Source organism: Pseudophryne corroboree, chromosome 8, assembly GCF_028390025.1.
Source record: "Pseudophryne corroboree isolate aPseCor3 chromosome 8, aPseCor3.hap2, whole genome shotgun sequence".
Lineage (NCBI taxonomy): Eukaryota > Metazoa > Chordata > Amphibia > Anura > Myobatrachidae > Pseudophryne > Pseudophryne corroboree.
Genome location: NC_086451.1, coordinates 416685743 through 416709216, shown reverse-complemented (window position 1 = coordinate 416709216; position 23474 = coordinate 416685743). Strand labels below are relative to the sequence as shown.

Here is a 23474-nt window from a genome sequence, read left to right as displayed (position 1 = left end):
AAACCTGTCCGTGAGTTAACCAATTTGTATAAATGACAGCACAGGTTCTCAAACTCGGTCCTCAGGACCCCACACACTGCATGTTTTGCAGGTCTCCTCACAGAATCACAAGTGAAATAATTATCTCCACCTGTGGACCTTTTAAAATGTGTCAGTGAGTAATTAATACACCTGTGCACCTGCTGGGTTACCTGCAAAACATGCACTGTGTGGGGTCCTGAGGACCGAGTTTGAGAACCACTGAATTACAGTTTTTGTCCATTTTCCAGTGTTTGGTAGCAAATGGTCGATTATCAGTTGCTCTCATCCATTGCCAGGTTTTCATTCCAACCACAGATTATCTGCCAGATAATTGTATAGAGCACAGGTTCTCAAACTCGGTCCTCAGGACCCCACACAGTGCATGTTTTGCAGGTCCCCTCACAGAATCACAAGTGAAATAATTAGCTCCACCTGTAGACCTTTTAAAATGTGTCAGTGAGTAATTAATACACCTGTGCACTTGCTGGGTTACCTGCAAAACATGCACTGTGTGGGGTCCTGAGGACCGAGTTTGAGAACCACTGGTATAGAGTATGCCCAGTTTAATAGTGCCCATACACTTGTGAGATAATCGGTGCTAGCTTTCGATTTCGACCACATCTGTGAGAGAAATCAAAGGATTGTATGCACATTTTAGGTACCTTGCGACGCGATGCGCGGGCACGCCGGTCGAATCTCGCGTCTCAAGATAGTATGTGCTGCACTTAATATTTATCAAATCGCAGTGCGATCGCATGCGTTTTGAAAACACATGCGATATATCGCACTGCGATGCGCCATGGGCAGGGCCGTTTCTTGGGGCAGGCGAGCAGTGCAACCGCACTGGGCGCCCGCTGCGGCTCTAACTGTGGCTCCCTGCTTCCCCCTCCTATTTCTCCCCGAGTAACCCGCTCGGGGGGCGGAGTTTCACGGAATGACGTGGTTGCGTCGTTACGTCACGACGCAACCCCGTCACTCCGCGAACCCCCCCCCCCGCGCGCGAGCGGAGTACAGAGGTGGATCCAAGTTAGGAAGAGGGAAAGGCCGGCGTGAGGAGCGACTGGTGAGGCGGGCCGAAGAGCGGTAATCGCCTCTGTAAGTATTCTCTCTCTCTCTCTCTCTCTCTCTCAATGTGTAAAATGGGGACACCTGCAGTAATGTGTGAAATGGGAACTCTTGCCTGCCGTAGTGTGGGGATTTAATGTATCAAGGGCATTGCGGTGTGTGGCATAATATGGTGCAGGGGGCATTACTGTGTGGGGCTTAATATGGGTCAAAAACTGGATTGTGAGGTAGTCTTTTCAGACGAGGCCACACCCATTTAGATGAGGCCATGCCCCCTTACCGGGTGCGCGCACAAGTTTTTTTTTTTTTATCTAGGTGTGTGTAGGGGGGGGGGGGGGCACATTTTTTTATGTCATGGGGGGGCGCATTTTTAAATCTCGCACTGGGAGCCAAATTGGCTAGAAACAGCCCTGGCCATGGGCACCCTGCCGGGAGCGGACGGAGGCCGCTCCCACTCGGCGGTGACGTGCCCATCACGTGATTACCATGCAATCTATCGCATGATCGCATGGTAATCACTTTGGCAATTCAGGTGCGATTTCATCGTACCTGAACTGCCAGTGCGATGCCCCACGATGTTGCGTCGCACTGCACAAGTATATGGGCACTATAACATATCTCCCAACATGACCCTCTCCAGGAGGGACACAATGCTCTGCTTCTGGACTTTTCTCTTAATGTATGATTGCTGGCACCTGTTTTGAACAGGTAAATGGATAAGAAAGGTGTTTCAGCACAGGTGATGGCAATCAGATTAAGAGGGAAGTCCAGGAGCAGAGCATTCTGTCCCTCCTGGAGAGGGTCATGTTGGGAGGTATGCTATAACAGTGCAGGTTTTAGTGATATCCAGGCTTCAGCACAGCTTATTTAAAAATTACTGAGGTACTAATGAAGTCACCTGTGCTTGAATATCACTAAAACCTGGACTATATAGTGTGATTTGGATTGCCTGTCCCAGAGGAAACCCATATAAACACGGGAAAACATACCAACCACACAAAAGGTGCCTTGGCCTTGGTCAGGAATTGAACTCATGACCTTAGGGCTGTGAGGCAGTATTGTTAACCACTACAAAAGCACTGTAAATTTAGATAAAACATAAAAAGCATGAAAAAAAAAATATAGGTAAAATACTGGTGCTTTGATTTTTTTGATTTTTTTTTTACACATCCGATAACAAGAAAGGTTGGAAGCAAGAGTCACACCAAATCCATATCAATATCTCCCTACAAGGACGTAGCTATCACCTTCCCTGTCACAGTTACATGTGTTATATACAAGGTGTAGCTGCCATAGGTGCAGGGAGTGCAGCTGCTATGGGGCCCAGTGCTGAGAGGGGCCCACCTTCCTTGTCACAGTTACATATGCTATATACAGGGTGTAGCTACCATAGGTGCAGGGAGTGCAGCTGCTATGGAGCCCAGAGCTGAGAGGGGCCACCTTCCCTGTCACAGTTACATGTGTTATATACAGGGTGTAGCTACCATAGGTGCAGGGAGTGCAGCTGCTATGGAGCCCAGAGCTGAGAGGGGCCCACCTTCCCTGTCAAGGTTACATGTGTTATATATTTTTTTTGTCATTGGGTGGTACGTAGGGGTCCTTTCAAACTTTTTCTTGGGGCCTGCAATATATCTAGGTATGCCCCTGGACTTGCTCATTGAAATGTGGTATAAAATAAACTGGAGGGCATTTTAATGTTATATAATATGAAACGGGGCACTGTAATGAGGCACAATATGAACGAGGAGCACTATATATCCATACCCTCCAACTGTACCTTTTTGGCAGTTACAGTACCTTTTTTTTTTATGGTCTGTAGCAGCCAAAAAGGGCTTTGTACCGATTTTTGACTCTCCAAATCTCCATTGAAAGTATAGGAAAGGGGGTGTGGCCACAACTCCTTTACCCATTGCAATGCCCCCTTTCTTTATTTGTACAGGTTTTTATGTGTAAAATTTTGGAGGGTATGTATATCATAATGTGAATTGGGGGTACTGTGTGGCATAATGTGTACTGGCAGCTCTGAAATGTGACATAGGGTGAACTTAAGCACTACTATGGTTCAGAAAATGAACTAGGGCACTATTATAGGGCATAAAATTAACAACTGCTACAGAGAAGTGTCTCTCTAGGAGCATTGGGACAGGGGTCCCTTCAAAATGTTGCTAGGGGCCCACAAAGTTCTGGCTATGGCTGTAAGGCTGGAGTACTGCTTGATGGTTTCTTCTCACACCATGCTCATTGTGATGGGTTTGGTGTTCTCCAAACTATTTAGATACTCCTACCAGTGGAACACGTGATAACCGGTGCTAAGACATACCTGGAAAAGCATTAACGTCAATAACAGCACAACGACCAGACTGTGTGTCCACAATTAAATCCACACCAAAGAGGGACATTCCCAGAGCCTCCTGCAGTCCCTTAACCACCTGTCGAACAACATCATCCGATGGACGAAGCACTTCTGGGTACAGGGGTGTCTGGAAAGATAGAAGAGCTTCCTTGAAACCAGCTCTCTTGTACTCATTGTCAATGTATTGCCAGCAATCCATGTTTTTAGGATTTCCAGAGGAATGGCGCCATCAGGGGATCCAGTCCCTAGCCACAATTGCTAGTGGTTACATTTATCCTGCAGCTCCAAGCTAAGTATTTGTACAAAGATGAACAAATATATGTTTTACTGCATTGTTTCTGGTCGAATGCTATTAATAAAATACACAATATACATTAACAGTTAAAGGATACACACAGTGGCGTAAGTTCGTCCCAGTTGCCCGGAGGCAAGATAAATATTGGTGCCCCCATATATCCCATAGGCAAACGCAGGGGGGGGGGGGGGTTCTGGTTGCCTGGAAACCCCACTCCTCTTGGCAAGTGGCTCAGATTATGACAACAATAACAATGGTATATAATACGATTACAAGGGCTGCCGCCATATCGTGCAGTGTAAGGGACAGAGCAGAGCTGCTGCACATGCCCAGTGGTAGCAGCTTCTTCTACCAAGTTTGCTGAGTGTATGAACTATGAACCTGAGTCCTCAAACAGTACACTGGACCAGAGAGAGGCTACCAGGAAGAAGAGAGAGGAGCCTTACCATGAGGTGGAAGAATGTGTGCTTAGAAAGTGCAGTACTGGTTCTTTTTGTGTATTTATTTATTCATTTATTTATTTATTTATATATTATGGTATGTTTAACCTTTTTCCTGACCACTTATCTTATTTACTGTAAATGATTTAATACAGCCTATACTATATGTTTGAAACAGCCTATACTATAGCCAATCTATAGTGTTAAATATTGATACTGTATTCAATACAGTTTCCAGTGTACAAAAGGACCATTGTTTACATTAATGTCCAGGGTTGTTACTGGGTTCTTCTACCGCTCCCCCAGACACCCGTACTTGCTCCAATGTTCCGCATTGTTCTGCATTTGGAAACCCCCCTCTAGCAGACACTTTACTGATGGAGTTATTTGCTCCTGTATAGGAAGCATGAGAATGCTAACTATATGAAGTTACGTGTAATTGTCAGAGAAGTATATTAATATAGTTAAAATTCTCATATTTCCTATACAGGCGCAAACAGCTTCATCAGTAAGGTGTCTGCTTCCATGTAATAGGTCATGGGTTCTAATCCTGGGTGTGACACTTGTAAAATGTGTATAATAAAGAGGGTGTGATATGTAAGCTGCAGGGACTAGTGAGGAAGTTGGCCACTGAAAAGATAGCGGCAGCTATCAAATAACTTAATTCACTGGTGTCACAGAATGGGAGGAGAGGTGCCCCCCTTCAGAGCAGGAGCCCGGCGGCAGATGACTCCGTTGCCTCCCAGAGTTCTGCCTCTGGATACACAACAGAACTTGGTGTGGTATATTGCGATATTTTGCATTCTTTCTAACATGGCAGGGCACACCTGATTGCAGGCTTTACTAAAGAATTTGTCATTTATGTTCTGCTATCTGTAACCGTTTTTATCACACTAGTCCGGTGTATCCCAAACTCAGTCCTCGAGGCACCTAACAGTCCAGGTTTTAAAGCTATCCAAGCAAAAGTGACTTAATTAGCACCTCAGTCAGTTTGATTTAGCCATTGCATGGATATCCTTAAAACCTGGACTGTTAGAGTGCTTTGAGGACTGGGTTTGGTATACCCTGTACTATTCCAGTGTTTCCCAATTCCCGTCCTCAGGGCATCCTAACAGTGCATGTTTTCCATATTTCCGAGCTGGAGCACAGGCCCATTTATTACTGGCTGACACATTTGAAAAGAGCCACAGGTGGTGCTAATTATTTCACATGTGATTCTGTGAGGATAACTGGAAAACATGCACTGACAGGGTTTCCTGGGGATTGGAGCTGGGAAATGCTACACTGTTCTCACTTGGAATCTCACTTGTGATAGGTAAGGCTCAATTCAATAACCTCCCATAGACCAGTATTAGCTGCAGTGCCGACCACATTGTGCAGGGAGGAATTGCTTAAGCTCAGCCTGGGGAACCCGCCCCCAGACTCCTGTGAAACTAGCCAATGGGAGTATGGGGGCGGGCTTAGAAGAAGTGTGAAGCCGGGTGCCGTACGGTGCCTGATAGACACAACACTGAAGATCCTCGAGGGAACAAGCCAGCACATATATTACATACATCATAACATGTATGTTTATATGTGCTAAGCTGTTCCCTAATGCACTATGGGGTGTATTCAATAACTGTCGGAAGCTGCCGTCTTGTCGGAAAGACGCCACTTTCCGACGAAAATAGGTCGGAAGGAGTTTCCGACCTATTCATTAGAGGCAGTTTTTTCCCGACAAGTCGGGAAATCCCGACTTATCGGAAAACACGCGGATCGGCGGTACAGCTGCCGATCCGCGTGCTTCTGTCGGAAATGGGGCCAAATTCCGACAAACTCAATTCGACTTGAAAACAATTTGGATTGAGGTGAGGAGACGGGACCGAGCGGGATGTACTAACCTGTCCCGCCGCGTCAACTGCCCAGAAGCCCCCCCCCCCGGCGCTGATATTTGCTCCTTGTTTACACATGCACCACCGCAGCCACTCAGGTCTCAGCTTAAAGCTGAGACCTGAGCGGCCGCGGCGGTGCATGTGTAAACTAGGATCAAATAACAGCGCCGGGGGGGGGGGGAAGGGGGGGGAGCTGGAGACAGCAGGTTACCGTGGACAATATCAGGGGAGCGCAGAGTAAAGCATTTAACGCGGCGGGACAGGTTAGTACATCCCAGAGCGGTGCGGCTGGGTGAGCTGAGATCGGCGGCCGGTGGGGGGACATGTCTGCGGAAGAAGGGGGAGGCGTTGCATGGAGAGAGGTGCCTGGCCGGGGGACGGCCAGGCACCTCTCTCCCTGCAGCGCTGTCAGAGGAAAGAACAATACCATTCACTAAGTGTGTAAATTTTAAAACAATTTATTAAAAAACAATAACTCATTAAAAAAAGACAGTATTTTGTGCAAATAAGCCAATTATAAGCAAGATGTATTTTTGCCAATTATATAAGGCACAGAATCACAGACTTGGGCTAATATATAGGAGATGGATGAAGTTTACCCCAGGTAATGATTCAGGACTGATGTTTTATATTCTGTAGGATCCGTTCCATATTTTGCCCATAGATGATATGAAAAAGCTGCAAGGTCTATGCAGCGAAACGCATCAGGCATTTACCCTTTGGAACAGGACAACCCTGAATTGGACCCGAACCAGCCCACATCGCTTACCAGCTATCCAGTGGAGTCCTAGAGAGGCACCATCCAATCTCCGCACTGAATGAGGTACCCACCATACATGGGACATTGCACTAACCCTCTAGCGGCATATGGAACTTTTCTTTGGACTCTCTATAATACCATCTAAAAGGGACTCTTTATAGTGGAATCAAACTGGACATATCATCTATGGGCAAAATATGGAACGGATCCTACAGAATATAAAACATCAGTCCTGAATCATTACCTGGGGTAAACTTCATCCATCTCCTATATATTAGCCCAAGTCTGTGATTCTGTGCCTGGCCGTAACACTGGGCGGAGTCACAGCGGTGGGCGGAGTCACAGAGCCCGCCCACCACATGTGCAGCAAGTCTCTGCTCCTGCTGCCTGTCCATCTCACACCCCTCCCCCCCCCCAGCAACTCTGACTCCCCGGCCACGGCGCCGGCCGAACAACAACAGCTGCTGCCACAGGCATAGACATTAGGAGGGTGGCACAGGAGAAGGCTTCATAGCCCTCCCTGCCCCGCGTACACAGACCCGCCGCCTCCTCCGCACACATCCAGCTGTCCGCTCTCCTGCTGTGACAGGAGCCGAGTGCTGCAGTGACGTCATCTCCTGCAGCACTCGCCTCCTGTCACACAGCCGGCACACACACTCCAGTCTCCGGGGGCTGCCAGCATCTACAGGCAAGCTGGAAACACCCCCGGAGCGAGAGAGAACATACCCGTGAGGCCACGCCCCCTTTTACTTTAGGCCACGCCCCTGTTTCGCTGTGCGAGGGGGGGGGAGGAAATGTCATAGTACAGACTGCTCTCCCACACCTGGTGACGCCTCTGGATACTGGACTATTTCACAGCCTGCAGCAGCCACCCACAGCCCCAACGGTGAGTCCCTCCAACCATCCTAGCCACTGTATCTATGTCTGGTCGCCAATTTACACAAGTCCACCCCCTCCACTACTTCCCCCCTTTCTTCATCAGCTTCCTCACTGGGGACCCTTCCTACCGCCCCGCGTGTCTCTATCCCCTCCCTACCGCCCCACATCTCTCTGTCCCCTCCCTACCGCCCCGTGTCTCTATCCCCTCCCTACCACCCCACCTCTCTCTGTCCCCTCCCTACCGCCCCACCTCTCTGTCCCCTCCCTACCGCCCCGCGTCTCTCTATCCCCTCCCTACCACCCCACATCTCTCTGTCCCCTCCCTACCGCCCCGTGTCTCTGTCCCCTCCCTACCGCCCGCATCTCTCTGTTCCCTCCCTACCGCCCCACCTCTCTGTCCCCTCCCTACCGCCCGCGTCTCTCTGTCCCCTCCCTACCGCCCCACCTCTCTGTCCCCTCCCTACCGCCCCGTGTCTCTGTCCCCTCCCTACCACCCCGCGTCTCTCTGTCCCCTCCCTATCGCCCCACCTCTCTGTCCCCTCCCTACCGCCCCGCGTCTCTCTGTCCCCTCCCTACCGCCCCACCTCTCTGTCCCCTCCCTACCGCCCCGCGTCTCTCTTTCCCCTCCCTACCACCCCACGTCTCAGTATCCACTTCCTACCGCCCTACGTCTGTTCCCCTCCTCCCTATGCCCCGCGTCTCTGTCCCCTCCCTACCGCCCCGCGTCCCTCTATCCCCTCCCTACCACCCCGCGTCTCTCTATCCCCACCCTACCGCCCCGCGTCTCTCTTTCCCCTCCCTACCGCCCCGCGTCTCTCTGTCCCCTCCCTACCGCCCCACCTCTCTGTCCCCTCCCTACCGCCCGCGTCTCTCTGTCCCCTCCCTACCGCCCCATGTCTCAGTATCCACTTCCTACCGCCCTACGTCTGTTTCCCCTCCTCCCTATGCCCTGCGTCTCTGTCCCCTCCCTACCGCCCCGCGTCCCTCTATCCCCTTCCTACCGCCCCACGTCTCTCTATCCCCTCCCTACCGCGTCTCTCTTCCCCTCCCTACCGCCCCGCATCTCTCTTTCCCCTCCCTACCGCCCCGCGTCTCTCTTTCCCCTCCCTACCGCCCCATGTCTCTGTATCCCCTCCGTACCGCCCCATGTCTCTGTATCCCCTCCTCCTACGCCTCTGTATCCCCACCCTACCACCCCGCGTCTCTCTTTCCCCTCCCTACCGCCCCGTGTCTCTGTATCCCCTCCCTACCGCCCCATGTCTCTGTATCCCCTCCCTACCGCCCCATGTCTCTCTATCCCCTCCCTACCGCCCCATGTCTCTGTATCCCCTCCTCCCTACACCTCTGTATCCCCTCCCTACCGCCCCATGTCTCTCTATCCCCTCCCTACCGCCCTGCGTCTCTCTATCCCCTCCCTAACGCCCTGCGTCTCTGTATCCCCTCCCTACCGCCCCGCGTCTCTCTATCCCCTCCCTACCGCCCGCGTCTCTCTATCCCCTCCCTACCGCTCTGCGTCTCTCTATCCCCTCCCTACCGCGTCTCTCTGTCCCCTCCCTACCGCGTCTCTCTGTCCCCTCCCTACCGCCCGCGTCTCTATGTCCCCTCCCTACCGCCCGCGTCTCTCTGTCCCCTCCCTACCGCCCGCATCTGTTTGTCCCCTCCCTACCGCCCGCCTCTCTGTCCCATCCCTACCGCCCGCGTCTCTCTGTCCCCTCCCTACCGCTCTGCGTCTCTCTGTCCCCTCCCTACCGCTCTGCGTCTCTCTGTCCCTGTCAGGAATCGTCTCACCAGACTGGCATCCGTCCGCCGCTGCGGACTCCGTCCTGGCTCCCTGCGGTCACCTGTCACCTATGCCCCTGCCATGGGACATCATCTGGATCCTGGGGGTACTCCTGAACCAGCAGGCGTGTGCGCGCCGCGTCCTCGCTAGGCCGCGGCGTGGGCGCCGCCATGACAGTCTCCAAACAAGCTAGTATGCTGCGGCCAATCCGGTGCGTGGCCGCACCCACTTTTCCTTCTTCCATCCAATCCCTGCACACCATGGGGTATATAGGAGGCTACAGTTTCACCTCACAGGCATCCTGGACTTTGTGTCATTCTGACAACCTGCATGAAAGGATCAGCTCCTGTCTCTCCTGAGTTCCTGCTAGAACTTATACTCCTGGTGATTCTGCTTACTCCCGTGGAACTTCAAGGCTCAGCAATACCAGCAACCTGCATTGGGCTTCACACTAATCACCACCTTGTGTGCTTCAGCCTGCGGTTGAAGACTAAACTCCAGGTGTGTCCATTCCTCCACCTGTGACACAGCTTGCTGCTGCCAGTGCCTGATCACCTGCACTGTGAGTTGGTCTCCTGCTAATGCTCAGGTTTGCAATACTTCATCTGCCTTAGTTCTCTGTTTTAAACCCTGCTCTGGTTCCCACACCGGAATCATTCCATTGACTTTCATTCCGTTGTTTATATTCTGGATATGATTTCTCAATTCATCCATCACCCATTGCCATAGACTTTTGTTATCATTTCAAGTATTGACTTTTCATCTGTTATTATTTCTGCTGCATTTCTGTTATACTTTCTGCTGAATAAATACCATTGCGCTCATGCGCAAGAACGTGTTACAACCTCCTCGTCTCTTTCCTCCTACCTCCACTGACCCACTAGCGCCCCCTCCGGGGACACAGACCAAACACAATCTGACAGTAAGTCCAGGATCGATGGACTCGGATGGTGGACGGAGTGTGGGGTCAGAGGCCTTGCAAAATCTGGTCTCCCGTCTGGATGGTCAAGAGGTTGCGCAGCAGCAGATGCTTCACTTTCTACAAGGGATGTCCTCCCGATTGGATACACTGCAGCAGTCCCTGCCAAGTGTACTCTCACCTACTGTTACCCCAGCACCTGCCAGTGCTGTAAGTTCTTCTGTGTCGGCTGCATCAGCTCCAGTGTCACGTCTGCACCTGCCCGTGCCGAGCAAATATGATGGCAGTCCTAAATCATGTCGCGGGTTCCTAAACCAGTGCGAAATACAGTTTGAGTTATTGCCACATAACTTTCCTACACCAAGGTCCAAGGTTGCCTACATCATTTCCTTACTCTCTGGATCTGCTCTGAATTGGGTGTCCCCCCTGTGGGAACGTGCTGATCCCCTGATCAGTAACTACTCTGACTTCGTGTCAACCTTTAGACGGATCTTTGACGAGCCCGGTCGTGCAACATCAGCTTCGGCAGACCTGATCCAGATTCGTCAAGGTAACCGAAGCATGGGACAATATGTCATCCAGTTCCAGACGTTGGCTGCAGAGGTCCAATGGAACAACCAAGCTCTGGTAGCAACCTTCTGGCACGGACTTTCGGATCGGATCAAGGATGAACTGGCAACCCGTGACATTCCTGCTCAACTGTCTGACTTGATCTCCCTGTGTATAAAGCTGGACTCTCGCATCCGCGAACGCAATAATGAACGCGCTCGGAGTGAGGTAATAATCATGGGAGACTTTAATCTTCCTGATGTAAACTGGGAGGTGTCTGTTGCTAGTTCCACTAGAAGTAGGAACATTTTAAATTCCCTTCAGGGAGCATCCCTCCACCAATTGGTGAGGGAGCCCACTCGGAAAGACGCAATATTAGACTTAATACTTACAAATGGAGACAGATTATCAGACGTAAAAGTGGGTGAAAACCTCGGATCCAGTGATCATCAAGCAGTATGGTTCAGCATTAAGACAGAGACTGACTCGTCCCATACAAAAACAAAGGTGTTGGATTTTAGGAAGGCTGATTTTGTAGGGATGGGAAAATGTGTAAGCGATTCTTTGGCAGAGTGGAGGAACTTGGAAACAGTGCAGGAGAGGTGGAAAACATTCAAATGTGCAATATTGAAGGCAACAGACCTTTGTATCAAAACTGTTAGGAAAAACACAAGGAAAAGGAAGCCAGTGTGGTTTGCAAAAGAAGTAGCAAATATTGTGAGAGCAAAAAAGATGGCTTTTAGGAAATATAAGCAGACACAAAATAATGAAGACAAAAAGATATATCTTGTTAGACAGAAGGAGACAAAGAAGGTAATCAGATGTGCAAAGGCACAAGCTGAGGAGAAAATGGCCCAGTCAGTGGGTAAAGGAGGCAAAACTTTTTTTAGGTATATAAGCGAAAAAAGAAAAACAAAAGGCGGAATTATAAAACTAAAGACGGACACTGGGAATCTTGTTGAGGGAGACAATTTAATAGCAGATCATCTTAATGATTATTTTTGCTCAGTATTTACTACTGAAAGAGAGGGGAAGGGGCCACAGTTAAGTTGCAGGGATATTCAGGAAAATGAAACAAGTACATTTACAGAGGAGAAGGTCCTAACAGAACTCTCAAAGCTGAAAGTGGACAAATCTATGGGGCCAGATGGGATACATCCAAGGATACTAAAAGAACTTAAAGAGGTGCTGGTAGCACCATTGACAGAATTATTCAACCAGTCATTAGCTACAGGAGAAATTCCAGGGGACTGGAAAAGAGCAAACGTAGTCCCACTGCACAAAAGTGGAAGCAAGGAAGAGGCAAACAACTACAGACCAGTGAGTCTTACATCAGTAGTAGGGAAATTGATGGAAACACTCTTAAAAGAAAGAGTTGTAGATCATCTCAAATCCGGCAATTTACTGGATCCCAAACAGCATGGATTCACTGGGGGAAGATCATGTCAAACAAATCTTCACTATTTCAGATGACTTAAAGGCAGGTAAGCAATGTAACAAGGCAATGAGGAAGGCTAGTCAGATGCTTGGCTGCATTGGGAGAGGAATCAGCAGCAGAAAGAAAGAAGTAATAATGCCACTGTATAGGTCATTGGTACGGCCTCATCTAGAATACTGTATTCAGTTCTGGAGGCCATATCTTCAAAAGGATATTAATACATTAGAAACTGTACAAAGGAGGGCAACTAAAATGGTGCATGGCCTACATCACAAAACATACCCAGAAAGACTAAGAAATCTCAATATGTATAGTTTGGAGCAGAGAAGAGAAAGGGGGGACATGATAGAAACTTTCAAATATATGAAGGGTTTTAACAAAGTCCAGGAGGGAAACATTCTCCAAATGAAGAGAAGCAATAGGACACGAGGACATGCACTGAGACTGGAGGGGGGGAGGTTCAGGGGAAATTTGCGGAAAAATTATTTCACAGAAAGGGTAGTGGACAAGTGGAATAGCCTCCCATCAGAGGTGGTAGAGGCTAAGACAGTAGAGCAATTTAAACATGCATGGGATAGACATAAGGATATCCTTACAAAGAAATAAGGAACAAATAAGGTTAGTGATAAAAAAAAAAATAATATATAAAAAAAAAAAAAGGGGCAGACTAGATGGGCCAAGTGGTTCTTATCTGCCGACAAATTCTATGTTTCTATGTTTCTATGTTTCTATGAGTCTCGCAGAGTAAGGTTCATACCTCCTGTACAGTTTCAGCCTTCTTCTTCTTCTGACGAGCCTATGCAGGTAAATAGGTCCCGCCTAACTCCTGAGGAACGGGCAAGAAGAATACGAGAGAGGCTCTGCCTATACTGTGCTGCTGCGGGTCATCAAATTAACTCCTGCACAATGCGTTCGGGAAACGCCAGGTCCTGACTTGTATGGAAGGAGTCAAGTTGGGATCATTCTGTCAAGCTCCTTCTCAACAGGATCTCATTCTTCCAGTGACGCTAGAAACTTCTGCTGGGCTCCAGTCTGCGTCAGCATTAGTGGACTGCGGTGCTGCAGGAAATTTTATCACCCAAGCTGCGGTAAACAAATTCTGCCTGTCTACCTGTGAACTGTCTTGTCCTGTTTACATTACTGCTGTGGATGGTAGTAGAATCACCAAAGGGAACATTTCACATCAAACTACCCCAGTGGTTCTGGGAGTTGGATTTCTCCATTCAGAAATTATCAAGTTCCTGGTCATTCCTCAAGCCACCCAGGAGATTGTCTTGGGCATGCCTTGGCTCCAGCTACATAACCCACAGTTCGACTGGACAACGTTGCAGCTTACCTCATGGGGTTCACACTGTCATCATTCCTGCTTAGCCCAAGTGTGTCCTCTTAAGTCCACCGAAGTGAAGTCACAGCCAAGTCTCCCAGCAGTCTATCAAGACTTCGCAGACGTCTTCTGCGAAAAGGCTGCTGATATCCTGCCGCCCCATAGGGAATGGGATTGTCCCATTGATCTCCTTCCTGGCAAGAAGCCACCCAGGGGGCGCACCTATCCTTTGTCTGTTCCTGAAACAGAGGCGATGAGCAACTACATTAAAGAGAATCTTCAGAAAGGATTCATCCGTCCGTCATCGTCACCCGCTGGCGCAGGTTTCTTCTTTGTCAAAAAGAAGGATGGAGGACTGCGTCCATGCATTGACTATCGGGGTCTCAACGACATTACTGTCAAGAATAGTTATCCTTTACCACTCATTACCGAACTGTTTGATAGAGTTAAGGGGGCTCGCATCTTCACCAAATTAGATCTCCGCGGTGCCTATAACCTCATCAGAATCCGGAGTGGTGACGAGTGGAAGACAGCCTTCAACACTCGAGATGGCCATTATGAATACCTGGTAATGCCATTTGGGTTGAGTAATGCTCCAGCGGTATTCCAACACTTCGTGAACGAGATTTTTCGTGATGTCCTGTATAAGTACCTTGTTGTTTACTTAGATGATATTCTTATCTTTTCTCAAGACCTTCCATCTCATCGCCTACAAGTCTGTGAAGTTCTCCGACGTCTTCGTGAGAACCGTCTCTACGGGAAGTTATCCAAATGCACCTTCGAAGTTCCCTCTATACCCTTCCTGGGGTATATAATTTCCGGATCGGATCTTCAGATGGACCCGGCAAAATTGGAAGCCATTGCCAATTGGTCCATTCCAAACTCCCTCAAGTCTATCCAGCGATTCCTGGGTTTTGCCAACTATTATAGAAAATTTATTCGAGGATTCTCCACTCTCATCGCTCCTATTACCAACCTGACTCGGAAAGGGGCAGATCATTCCAACTGGTCAGAAGAAGCCTTGGCAGCCTTCCGGAAGATCAAGCTAGCCTTTATGTCTGCTCCAGTGCTGTCACAGCCAGATGTCAACAGGCCGTTCGAGTTGGAGGTAGATGCCTCTAATGTTGGGGTTGGAGCTGTTCTCTCCCAGAAGGGATCTGATGGGAAAGTCCACCCTTGTGGATTCTACTCTCGCAAGTTTCTACCTGCAGAAGCTAACTACTCCGTGGGAGATCAAGAGTTATTGGCAATCAAATTGGCTCTCGAGGAATGGAGATATCTCCTAGAAGGGGCCAAACATCCGTTTAACATCTTCACGGATCATAAGAACCTGCTATACCTAAAAGCAGCTCAGTGCCTTAACCCCCGCCAGTCTAGGTGGGCTATGTTTTTCTCACGTTTTAATTTCAGGCTTCATTTCCGCCCAGGTTCACAGAATGTGAAAGCCGACGCATTATCCCGGTCCATGGAATCAGAAGAGGGAACATCTGACTCTGTGCCACATTCCATCCTGAGTCCCGTGGTTTTCGCTACCTCTCAAGTCTCTCCAGCTCCACCTCCGGGTAAGACTTTTGTTTCCCCAGAACTCCGTCCCAAGTTGCTAGCTTGGGCCCACCAATCCAAGTTTACTGGTCATCCTGGTGTCCTGAAGACATTCAAGTTCCTTTCTGCCTCATATTGGTGGCCAAAGATGAAAGTGGACATCCAGGATTTCGTGGCATCCTGTCCAAAATGTGTGCAGCACAAGACTCCTCGTCAGTCTCCAGCAGGTCAGTTGCAACCCTTATCAGTCCCTACTCGTCCTTGGTCTCATCTATCAATGGACTTTATTACTGATCTTCCACCTTCTCAGGGACATAACACTATTTGGGTTGTAGTGGATAGATTTTCCAAGATGGCTCATTTCGTTCCTCTCCAAGGTCTCCCTTCTGCCCCGAAACTAGCCCAGATCTTCCTACAGGAGATCTTCCGTTTACACGGGTTACCCTCCGAAATAATATCTGATCGGGGGGTACAGTTTGTTGCTAGGTTTTGGAGGGCCCTCTGTTCTGCCATGCAGATAAAATTGAAATTCTCGTCTTCATACCACCCTCAGACGAATGGGCAGACAGAGAGAGTCAATCAGGAACTAGAGACTTTCCTACGGCTATATGTGACATCCTCCCAGGATGATTGGTTTAATCTGCTCCCATGGGCCGAGTTTGCCCATAACTTTCGTTACCACACTGCTACAGACACGACACCCTTCTTTGCAGTCTATGGGCAACATCCCCGAGTACCTGAGTTTCAAGAACTTCCTCACATAGATGTTCCTGCTGCCACTACCGCTCTGACCCAGTTTTCCTCCATTTGGAAAAGAATCCACATTTCTCTCAAGAAAGCCTCCAGTCGTTACAAGGTCTATGCCGACCGTAAGAGACGTGCGGTTCCCCATTTGAAACCGGGGGACAGGGTTTGGTTATCAACCCGCAACCTTCGTCTCAGGGTTCCATCCATGAAGTTCGCACCACGCTTCATTGGTCCTTACCCTATTGAGAGTGTCATCAACCCAGTGGCTTACAAGTTAAAGTTACCACCTACACTTCGTATTCCTAATGCCTTTCACATCTCTCTCCTCAGACCTCTAGTCCTAAACCGCTTCCAGAATACTCTTCCAGCAGGTCCCAAGGTTCGAACTCAGCGGGGCGTGGAATTTGAGATCAGCAAGATTCTGGACTCTCGTTGCCGGTATGGACGTCTTCAGTACCTGGTCGATTGGTTCGGTTATGGCCCAGAGGAGAGAAGCTGGGTGAATTCATCTGATGTCCATGCTCCTAGGTTGGTCCGTGTTTTCCACAGCACTCATCCCTCCAAACCACGTGGGTGTTCGGTGTCCACCCCTAAAGGAGGGGGTACTGTCAGGAATCGTCTCACCAGACTGGCATCCGTCCGCCGCTGCGGACTCCGTCCTGGCTCCCTGCGGTCACCTGTCACCTATGCCCCTGCCATGGGACATCATCTGGATCCTGGGGGTACTCCTGAACCAGCAGGCGTGTGCGCGCCGCGTCCTCGCTAGGCCGCGGCGTGGGCGCCGCCATGACAGTCTCCAAACAAGCTAGTATGCTGCGGCCAATCCGGTGCGTGGCCGCACCCACTTTTCCTTCTTCCATCCAATCCCTGCACACCATGGGGTATATAGGAGGCTACAGTTTCACCTCACAGGCATCCTGGACTTTGTGTCATTCTGACAACCTGCATGAAAGGATCAGCTCCTGTCTCTCCTGAGTTCCTGCTAGAACTTATACTCCTGGTGATTCTGCTTACTCCCGTGGAACTTCAAGGCTCAGCAATACCAGCAACCTGCATTGGGCTTCACACTAATCACCACCTTGTGTGCTTCAGCCTGCGGTTGAAGACTAAACTCCAGGTGTGTCCATTCCTCCACCTGTGACACAGCTTGCTGCTGCCAGTGCCTGATCACCTGCACTGTGAGTTGGTCTCCTGCTAATGCTCAGGTTTGCAATACTTCATCTGCCTTAGTTCTCTGTTTTAAACCCTGCTCTGGTTCCCACACCGGAATCATTCCATTGACTTTCATTCCGTTGTTTATATTCTGGATATGATTTCTCAATTCATCCATCACCCATTGCCATAGACTTTTGTTATCATTTCAAGTATTGACTTTTCATCTGTTATTATTTCTGCTGCATTTCTGTTATACTTTCTGCTGAATAAATACCATTGCGCTCATGCGCAAGAACGTGTTACAACCTCCTCGTCTCTTTCCTCCTACCTCCACTGACCCACTAGCGCCCCCTCCGGGGACACAGACCAAACACAATCTGACAGTCCCCTCCCTACCGCCCCGCGTCTCTCTGTCCCCTCCCTACCGCCCCACGTCTCTGTATTCACTCCCTACCGCCCCGCGTCTCTCTGTCCCCTCCCTACCGCCCAGCGTCTCTCTATCCACTCCCTACCGCGTCTCTCTGTCCCCTCCCTACCACCCCGCGTCTCTCTATCCCCTCCCTACCGCCCTGCGTCTTTCTATCCCCTCCCTACCGCCCTGCATCTCTGTATCCCCTCCCTACCGCCCCGCCTCTCTCTATCCCCTCCCTACCGCCCCGCGTCTCTGTATCCCCTCCCTACCGCCCCGCGTCTCTGTATCCCCTCCCTATGGCCCTGCGTCTCTGTGTCCCCTCCCTACCCCCCTGCGTCCCATACAGGGTCCATACCACCGGCTCCTTGATACCTCCCTGACAAACCCTCACCAGGAGGACAGGAGTCGTAACCCACTGCGGTGCTCACCGTAGTTACCGGTATATTGGTGATGCTCCGCTCTGCCGCCTCCTCCCTATCCCTCACTCAGCAAGCGCAGGGCGCAAGCCCAGCACCAAGCAGATGATCGCTCTGCCCATGGCCATTGGCCCTGGGAGCAGCTCCAGCCTGCGCACCCTCCTCCTACTGCACCTGAGGGGGGCGCGCACATAGCGCATGCAGAGGGGACTGGTGCACCTGTGGCCGCGTGGAGACATTGCGTGCGCAACATGTCCGCGTTGCTACACCTGAAGGATCAGACGGTGTAGAGAGAGGACACAGCTGCCTCTGTTCCGCATTGTACCAGCACTCCCCTCTGTGTCTAATGACACCATATACCTCTTCATGCCGGTATGTCTATACCACATGCATCCTTATCCGTGTCCTATATATTGTTATACATGCAATCACATAGTTATAGGTCCTGCACCCCCCCCCCCCCCACCTGCATCCACCGCCGCCCCCCCTCCACCCGCAGCATCTACATACTCCCTGCCTCATCCGCGCCCCCCGCACCCGCTACATTCTGTACATCGTGCCCTGCAGGCACCGTTAACGCCGTCGCAAGGGCCTACACCCCCTTCACCATCTGAAGCCCTTTAGTCGTGCAATATTTAACCACTAACAAACCTAGGAATGCAGGTAATACTCATACAAATATTGAACCCCAGCAAGGCGTGCAGGGGTTAAGGGGGCGTAGCCCCTTTCGACGGTGTGAAGAGCGCCTAGTCTTATATAATTGGCAAAAATACATCTTGCTTATAATTGGCTTATTTGCACAAAAAAACTGTCTTTTTTAATGAGTTATTGTTTTTTTAATAAATTGCTTTAAAATTTACACACTTAGTGAATGGTATTGTTCTTTCCTCTGACAGCGCAGCCCTCTTTCCCTTTTTTTTTCTGTTATCCTATAGGGAGTGACTCCCCTAAAAACCGGCTGCTGCTTAGCCAAGCACCTCGCCTCACAGCGCCCGGATACCCCTGGGTATTTTGTACCTTATTTCTCTCCCTGCAGCGCCTCCCACCGCCGCCATGTCCCCACGCCGCTAGCTCCCCCCGCCGGCCGCCGATCTCAGCTCCCCCCGCCGCCGTCCAGCTTACCCCTGCCACCGTCCTGCTCACCCCCGCCGCCCGCCGCCATCTGCACCCCACGCCGCTGCTGCCAGCGCATCCACAGCCGCTGACAGCAGCGGCAGAACAGGACCCTGGGTACGGCCAAATCAGACAGTCGGATTTGGCCATCCACTGAATAAGGGTTGTCGGATCCATTCCGACAACTGCATGTCGGAATGGATCCGACTCTTATTGAATATACCCCTATGTGGTCGGCGCTGCAGCCACTGCTGATTGGCTGTAATCACACTTATTCACCTCACAGACAATCACGTTACTCTACTTACCTCAGGTACTCAGTAATCTGTGGTAGCTATGACCAGATTTACCTCACCTAGAGGTAAATGTATGAAGCAGTGATAAGGGTGGAGAAGTGAGCCAGTGGAGAAGTTGCCCATAAAAAACAATCAGCACGGAAGTAACATTTATAATTTGCATACTACAAAATTATACAGAGCAGCTGATTCATACTTGCCTACCTGACCCTCTCCATGAGGGAGAAAATGCTCTGTTCCTGGACTTTCCTGGTAATGTATGATTGCCATCACCTGTGGGGAAACACCTTTCTTATCAATTAACTAGTTCACCACAGGTGATGGCAATCATACATTACCAGGAAAGTCCAGGAACAGAGCATTTTCTCCCTCATGGAGAGGGTCAGGTAGGCAAGTATGAGCTGATTGGTTGCCATGAGCAACTTCTCCACTGGCTCACTTCTCCACTCTTTTCACTGCTTCAAACATTTACCCCATACTTGCCTACCTGACCCTCTCCATGAGGGAGAAAATGCTCTGTTCCTGGACTTTCCTGGTAATGTATGATTGCCATCACCTGTGGTGAAACACCTTTCTTATTAATTAACTAGCTCACCACAGGTGATGGCAATCATACATTACCAGGAAAGTCCAGGAACAGAGCATTTTCTCCCTCATGGAGGTAGGCAAGTATGTTTTACCCCCATGTCACTCACCTGTAACAGGTGTGATTTATTGGCCTAGCTCCAATAAAAACTCACATACCCCTTTTCCACTGCTGCTGCTATTGCCGTGATAACCTGGGTCGTGGTTCAGTGGGAAAGCATCAATCCAGCGACCCAGGAATCCAACCTGGCTAGCTTGCAGGGCATACTTGCCTACCTGACCCTCTCCATGAGGGAGAAAATGCTCTGTTCCTGGACTTTCCTGGTAATGTATGATTGCCATCACCTGTGGTGAAACACCTTTCTTATCAATTAACTAGCTCACCACAGGTGATGGCAATCATACATTACCAGTAAAGTCCAGGAACAGAGCATTTTCTCCCTCATGGAGAGGGTCAGGTAGGCAAGTATGTTGCAGGGTTGGTCTTGGGAAGGATTCGGGTTAAGGGATTGGGAGGTTCACGGGGACGCTACTTCCTGCAGCGCGGACACTGATCTGGGGGAGGAGCCAGTGACATAAGGGGGCGGAGACAGAGTCTCTGCTAGGGGTAATGCTGCAGCTGAGAATCCCAGAGCTACTGCACCCACGTGCAGTGTAAATGACTCCGACCTGGGATGGAAAGGAGTCAGTCCCGGTTCTGGCCTGGTTTGGAACTGTGTTCCAAATCTTGGGTCAGACCCGAGACTTAGGTGGAAAAGGGGTCAAATTACAACCATGCTCACTCACCTCACCTAGACACTCACTCATAATAGTTTTGACTAACACTATTCACCTCAGTAAGTGACAGGTGGTGTCATATTAATTCACTTAACCTATACAGTTAACTGGAAGAGCTGAGTGACTCACCTCCATGAAAAATTAAAACACATGGGGCGTACATGCCCATGCATTTGGCTATGAGAAGTATCACACTCCTGCATACCTCCCAACATGACCCTCTCCAGGAGGGACAAAATGCTCTGCTACTGGACTATTAATTTATGATTGTCTGCACCTGTGTTCAGCAGGTTAATGGACACGAAAGCTCCTGTCTTGAAACCGAACACAGAACAAAAGGTGACGAGATTTCACACTCACCTGCGACAGGTGTGAACAGGATTCTGCTTTGGAAACCTGGTGGCTGTTGAAGAAGATTGTCCCCTGGTCTGGGGACAGAAAATATGTCTGGACTAAAAAAATGTTTCAATATTTGTGACAAAATAATGAGCAATTCTTCATTGTAACTGGCATACAGATGATACAGGTATAACCAGGTTAAATCTTGTTCCTAGTGTCCCTGATGTTTATAGAGGAATCTACTGCATTGGTCCAGGTTCATGTTTGGTAGAGTTTACATAATACAAGGACAATGTGACGATTAGATTTCCATCTTGACAAGACGTACAGATATAAGTCACTGCTACTAGCTTTTATTCCGAATAATACAATTCTGCCCAGTTTATTGCAATTAGAAAGAAAAAAATAAATTCAAGAACAGACCCCCTCGTATGTGTATACGGGTATATGGGTCACGTTGGGCGGTAAGTAATATATTTCAGTGACGATCTTGTTCAACATATTTGTCTTAGTTTCCTTGAACTCAGGCTCTTGCCACACAAAAATGTTATTGTGTTTCAGCAAAGTCTTTCAATGAACATCAATAATGTGCTCGATATTATCCCATAGAACAGGGGCAACAATGTAACATAAGAATTAACTCTTTATCGGACCATTCACTCTCACAAAGTTTTACAACTATTGGACTATTGGTCCAGGAGATACAGATATAAGGTAAAATGGTATCTCAACATTAAGGCTGGGTACACACTTGGCGATGTACACCCAATATATCGTCCGATCAGGCAAATCCGACGATATATCGTTCACATCGTCCAGTGTGTATTCAGTATACATTCAGTGTATTCAGTATATCGTTGGCGCATACATGCCGACTTCCTGGCTGCTCTCTCCGGGAGAGAGCAGCCAGGTCAACTCAGCAGGGAGGCGGGGCAGAGCTATGACATGGATAAGAGGGGGGGAGGCGGAACAGGGACGGGGTTATTGCGGCACATAATTTAAGCCATGCCCCCTGTTGTGTAATGCCACGATTATCTGCATTATACAGCAGGGGGCGTGGCTATTGTGACACAATTCAGCAAGAATCACGTCATTGACTGCCCGGACTTTACTCACTAAGTGGCCGTTGGGTAGGGGGGGACCTAAAAAATCGGGAGACTTGCCTGCTCTTCTGGGGGGCCGGGAGGGTCATACAATTTTCGGAAGCCTCTCGGCCATTCCGAGAGAGTAGGTAAGTATGCGTAAACGATGCGCGCTCCCGCGGGTCGTTGATGATGTACAATATCTTTAGTTTTCACCTTGAAATCTAAAGATATTGTACAAGACGGCATGCACCTGGATGTGGCTGCATGCCGCCACTGACGAGTCGCAAACGATATCATTCAGAGTGTATGAACGATACAGTTTGCAGGGGGGGGATCTTTCTTGACAATGTCTGATGTGACATCGGCAAGTGTGTACTGAGCCTTAAGGCCCCAATACTCAGGTGCGGTCAGGTGCGATTTCTCCTACAAGAGAAATCGCAGCTGATGCCCCTTGAGCTGCGCTTCCCAGGTGGCAGGATCACATGTGATATATATCGCTTGCGGCCCTTTTGCATGTGACATGTCGCATGCGATCCCATTCCCCACTGCTGGAGCCCACCCCAAGTCGGTGGTTGTATGCGCAGCACGCCCGATCTCCGAGTCCGATCCGATGCGCACAGGAACGCGCATCGGATCCAACCTTATGTCGAAACACATAAGATTTGGCCAGTTTTAATCCGGTCCTTCGGCCTGATCAGTCGGAATCGGATGGCAACAGATCAAATTGGACCTATGTATGGGGGTCTTTAGACTCAAGAAATTGGGAGAAAATAAGCCTCACCCTGATCTGTACAAACTCCGACCCCCATCCAACCAAAAACTACTCAGACTGCTCAGAGTTTATTATACACCTAGCTACCAACATGTTAAAAAGAATTTCCAGGGACGCTTTAGCACTGAGCCAGTTGGATGAATGTTCAGGAGCTATGCACTGCCTGCAATGTTACATAGATTACCTGTATGTGATTATGTCATACCTCACAACATGACCCTCTCCAGGAGGGACACAATGCTCTGCTTCTGGACTTTTCTCTTAATGTATGATTGCCATCACCTGTGTTGAACAGGATAATGGATAAGAAAGGTGTTTCAGCACAGGTGATGGCAATCATACATTAAGAGGGAAGTCCTGGATCCTGGAGCATTCTGTCCCTCCTGGAGAGGGTCCTGTTGGGAGGTATGTTATGTTATTTTTGCATTTAAACTACTGATTACCTGAATATATATATTTATAGTCACAGTATTCTGAGTATTCTGTGAGTGCAGCTGGTCAGTACTGAACAACAGGGATTTTCCCAGGGACAACTATTTCT

The 23474-nt window shown here is 49.4% G+C and overlaps 1 protein-coding gene across 1 annotated transcript in view; it reads right to left on the bottom strand.

The window, feature by feature from the left end:
• LOC134949392 (inositol-tetrakisphosphate 1-kinase-like) overlaps nucleotides 1-23474 on the bottom strand; it is a 50298-nt gene that overhangs the window by 1846 nt on the left and 24978 nt on the right. The window contains exons 8-9 of the mRNA XM_063937935.1: nucleotides 21098-21165; nucleotides 3407-3566 (exon numbers count right to left, since the gene is read on the bottom strand). Of these exons, the coding sequence (XP_063794005.1) occupies nucleotides 3407-3566; nucleotides 21098-21165 (228 nt within the window). The remainder of the gene's footprint in view (nucleotides 1-3406; nucleotides 3567-21097; nucleotides 21166-23474) is intronic.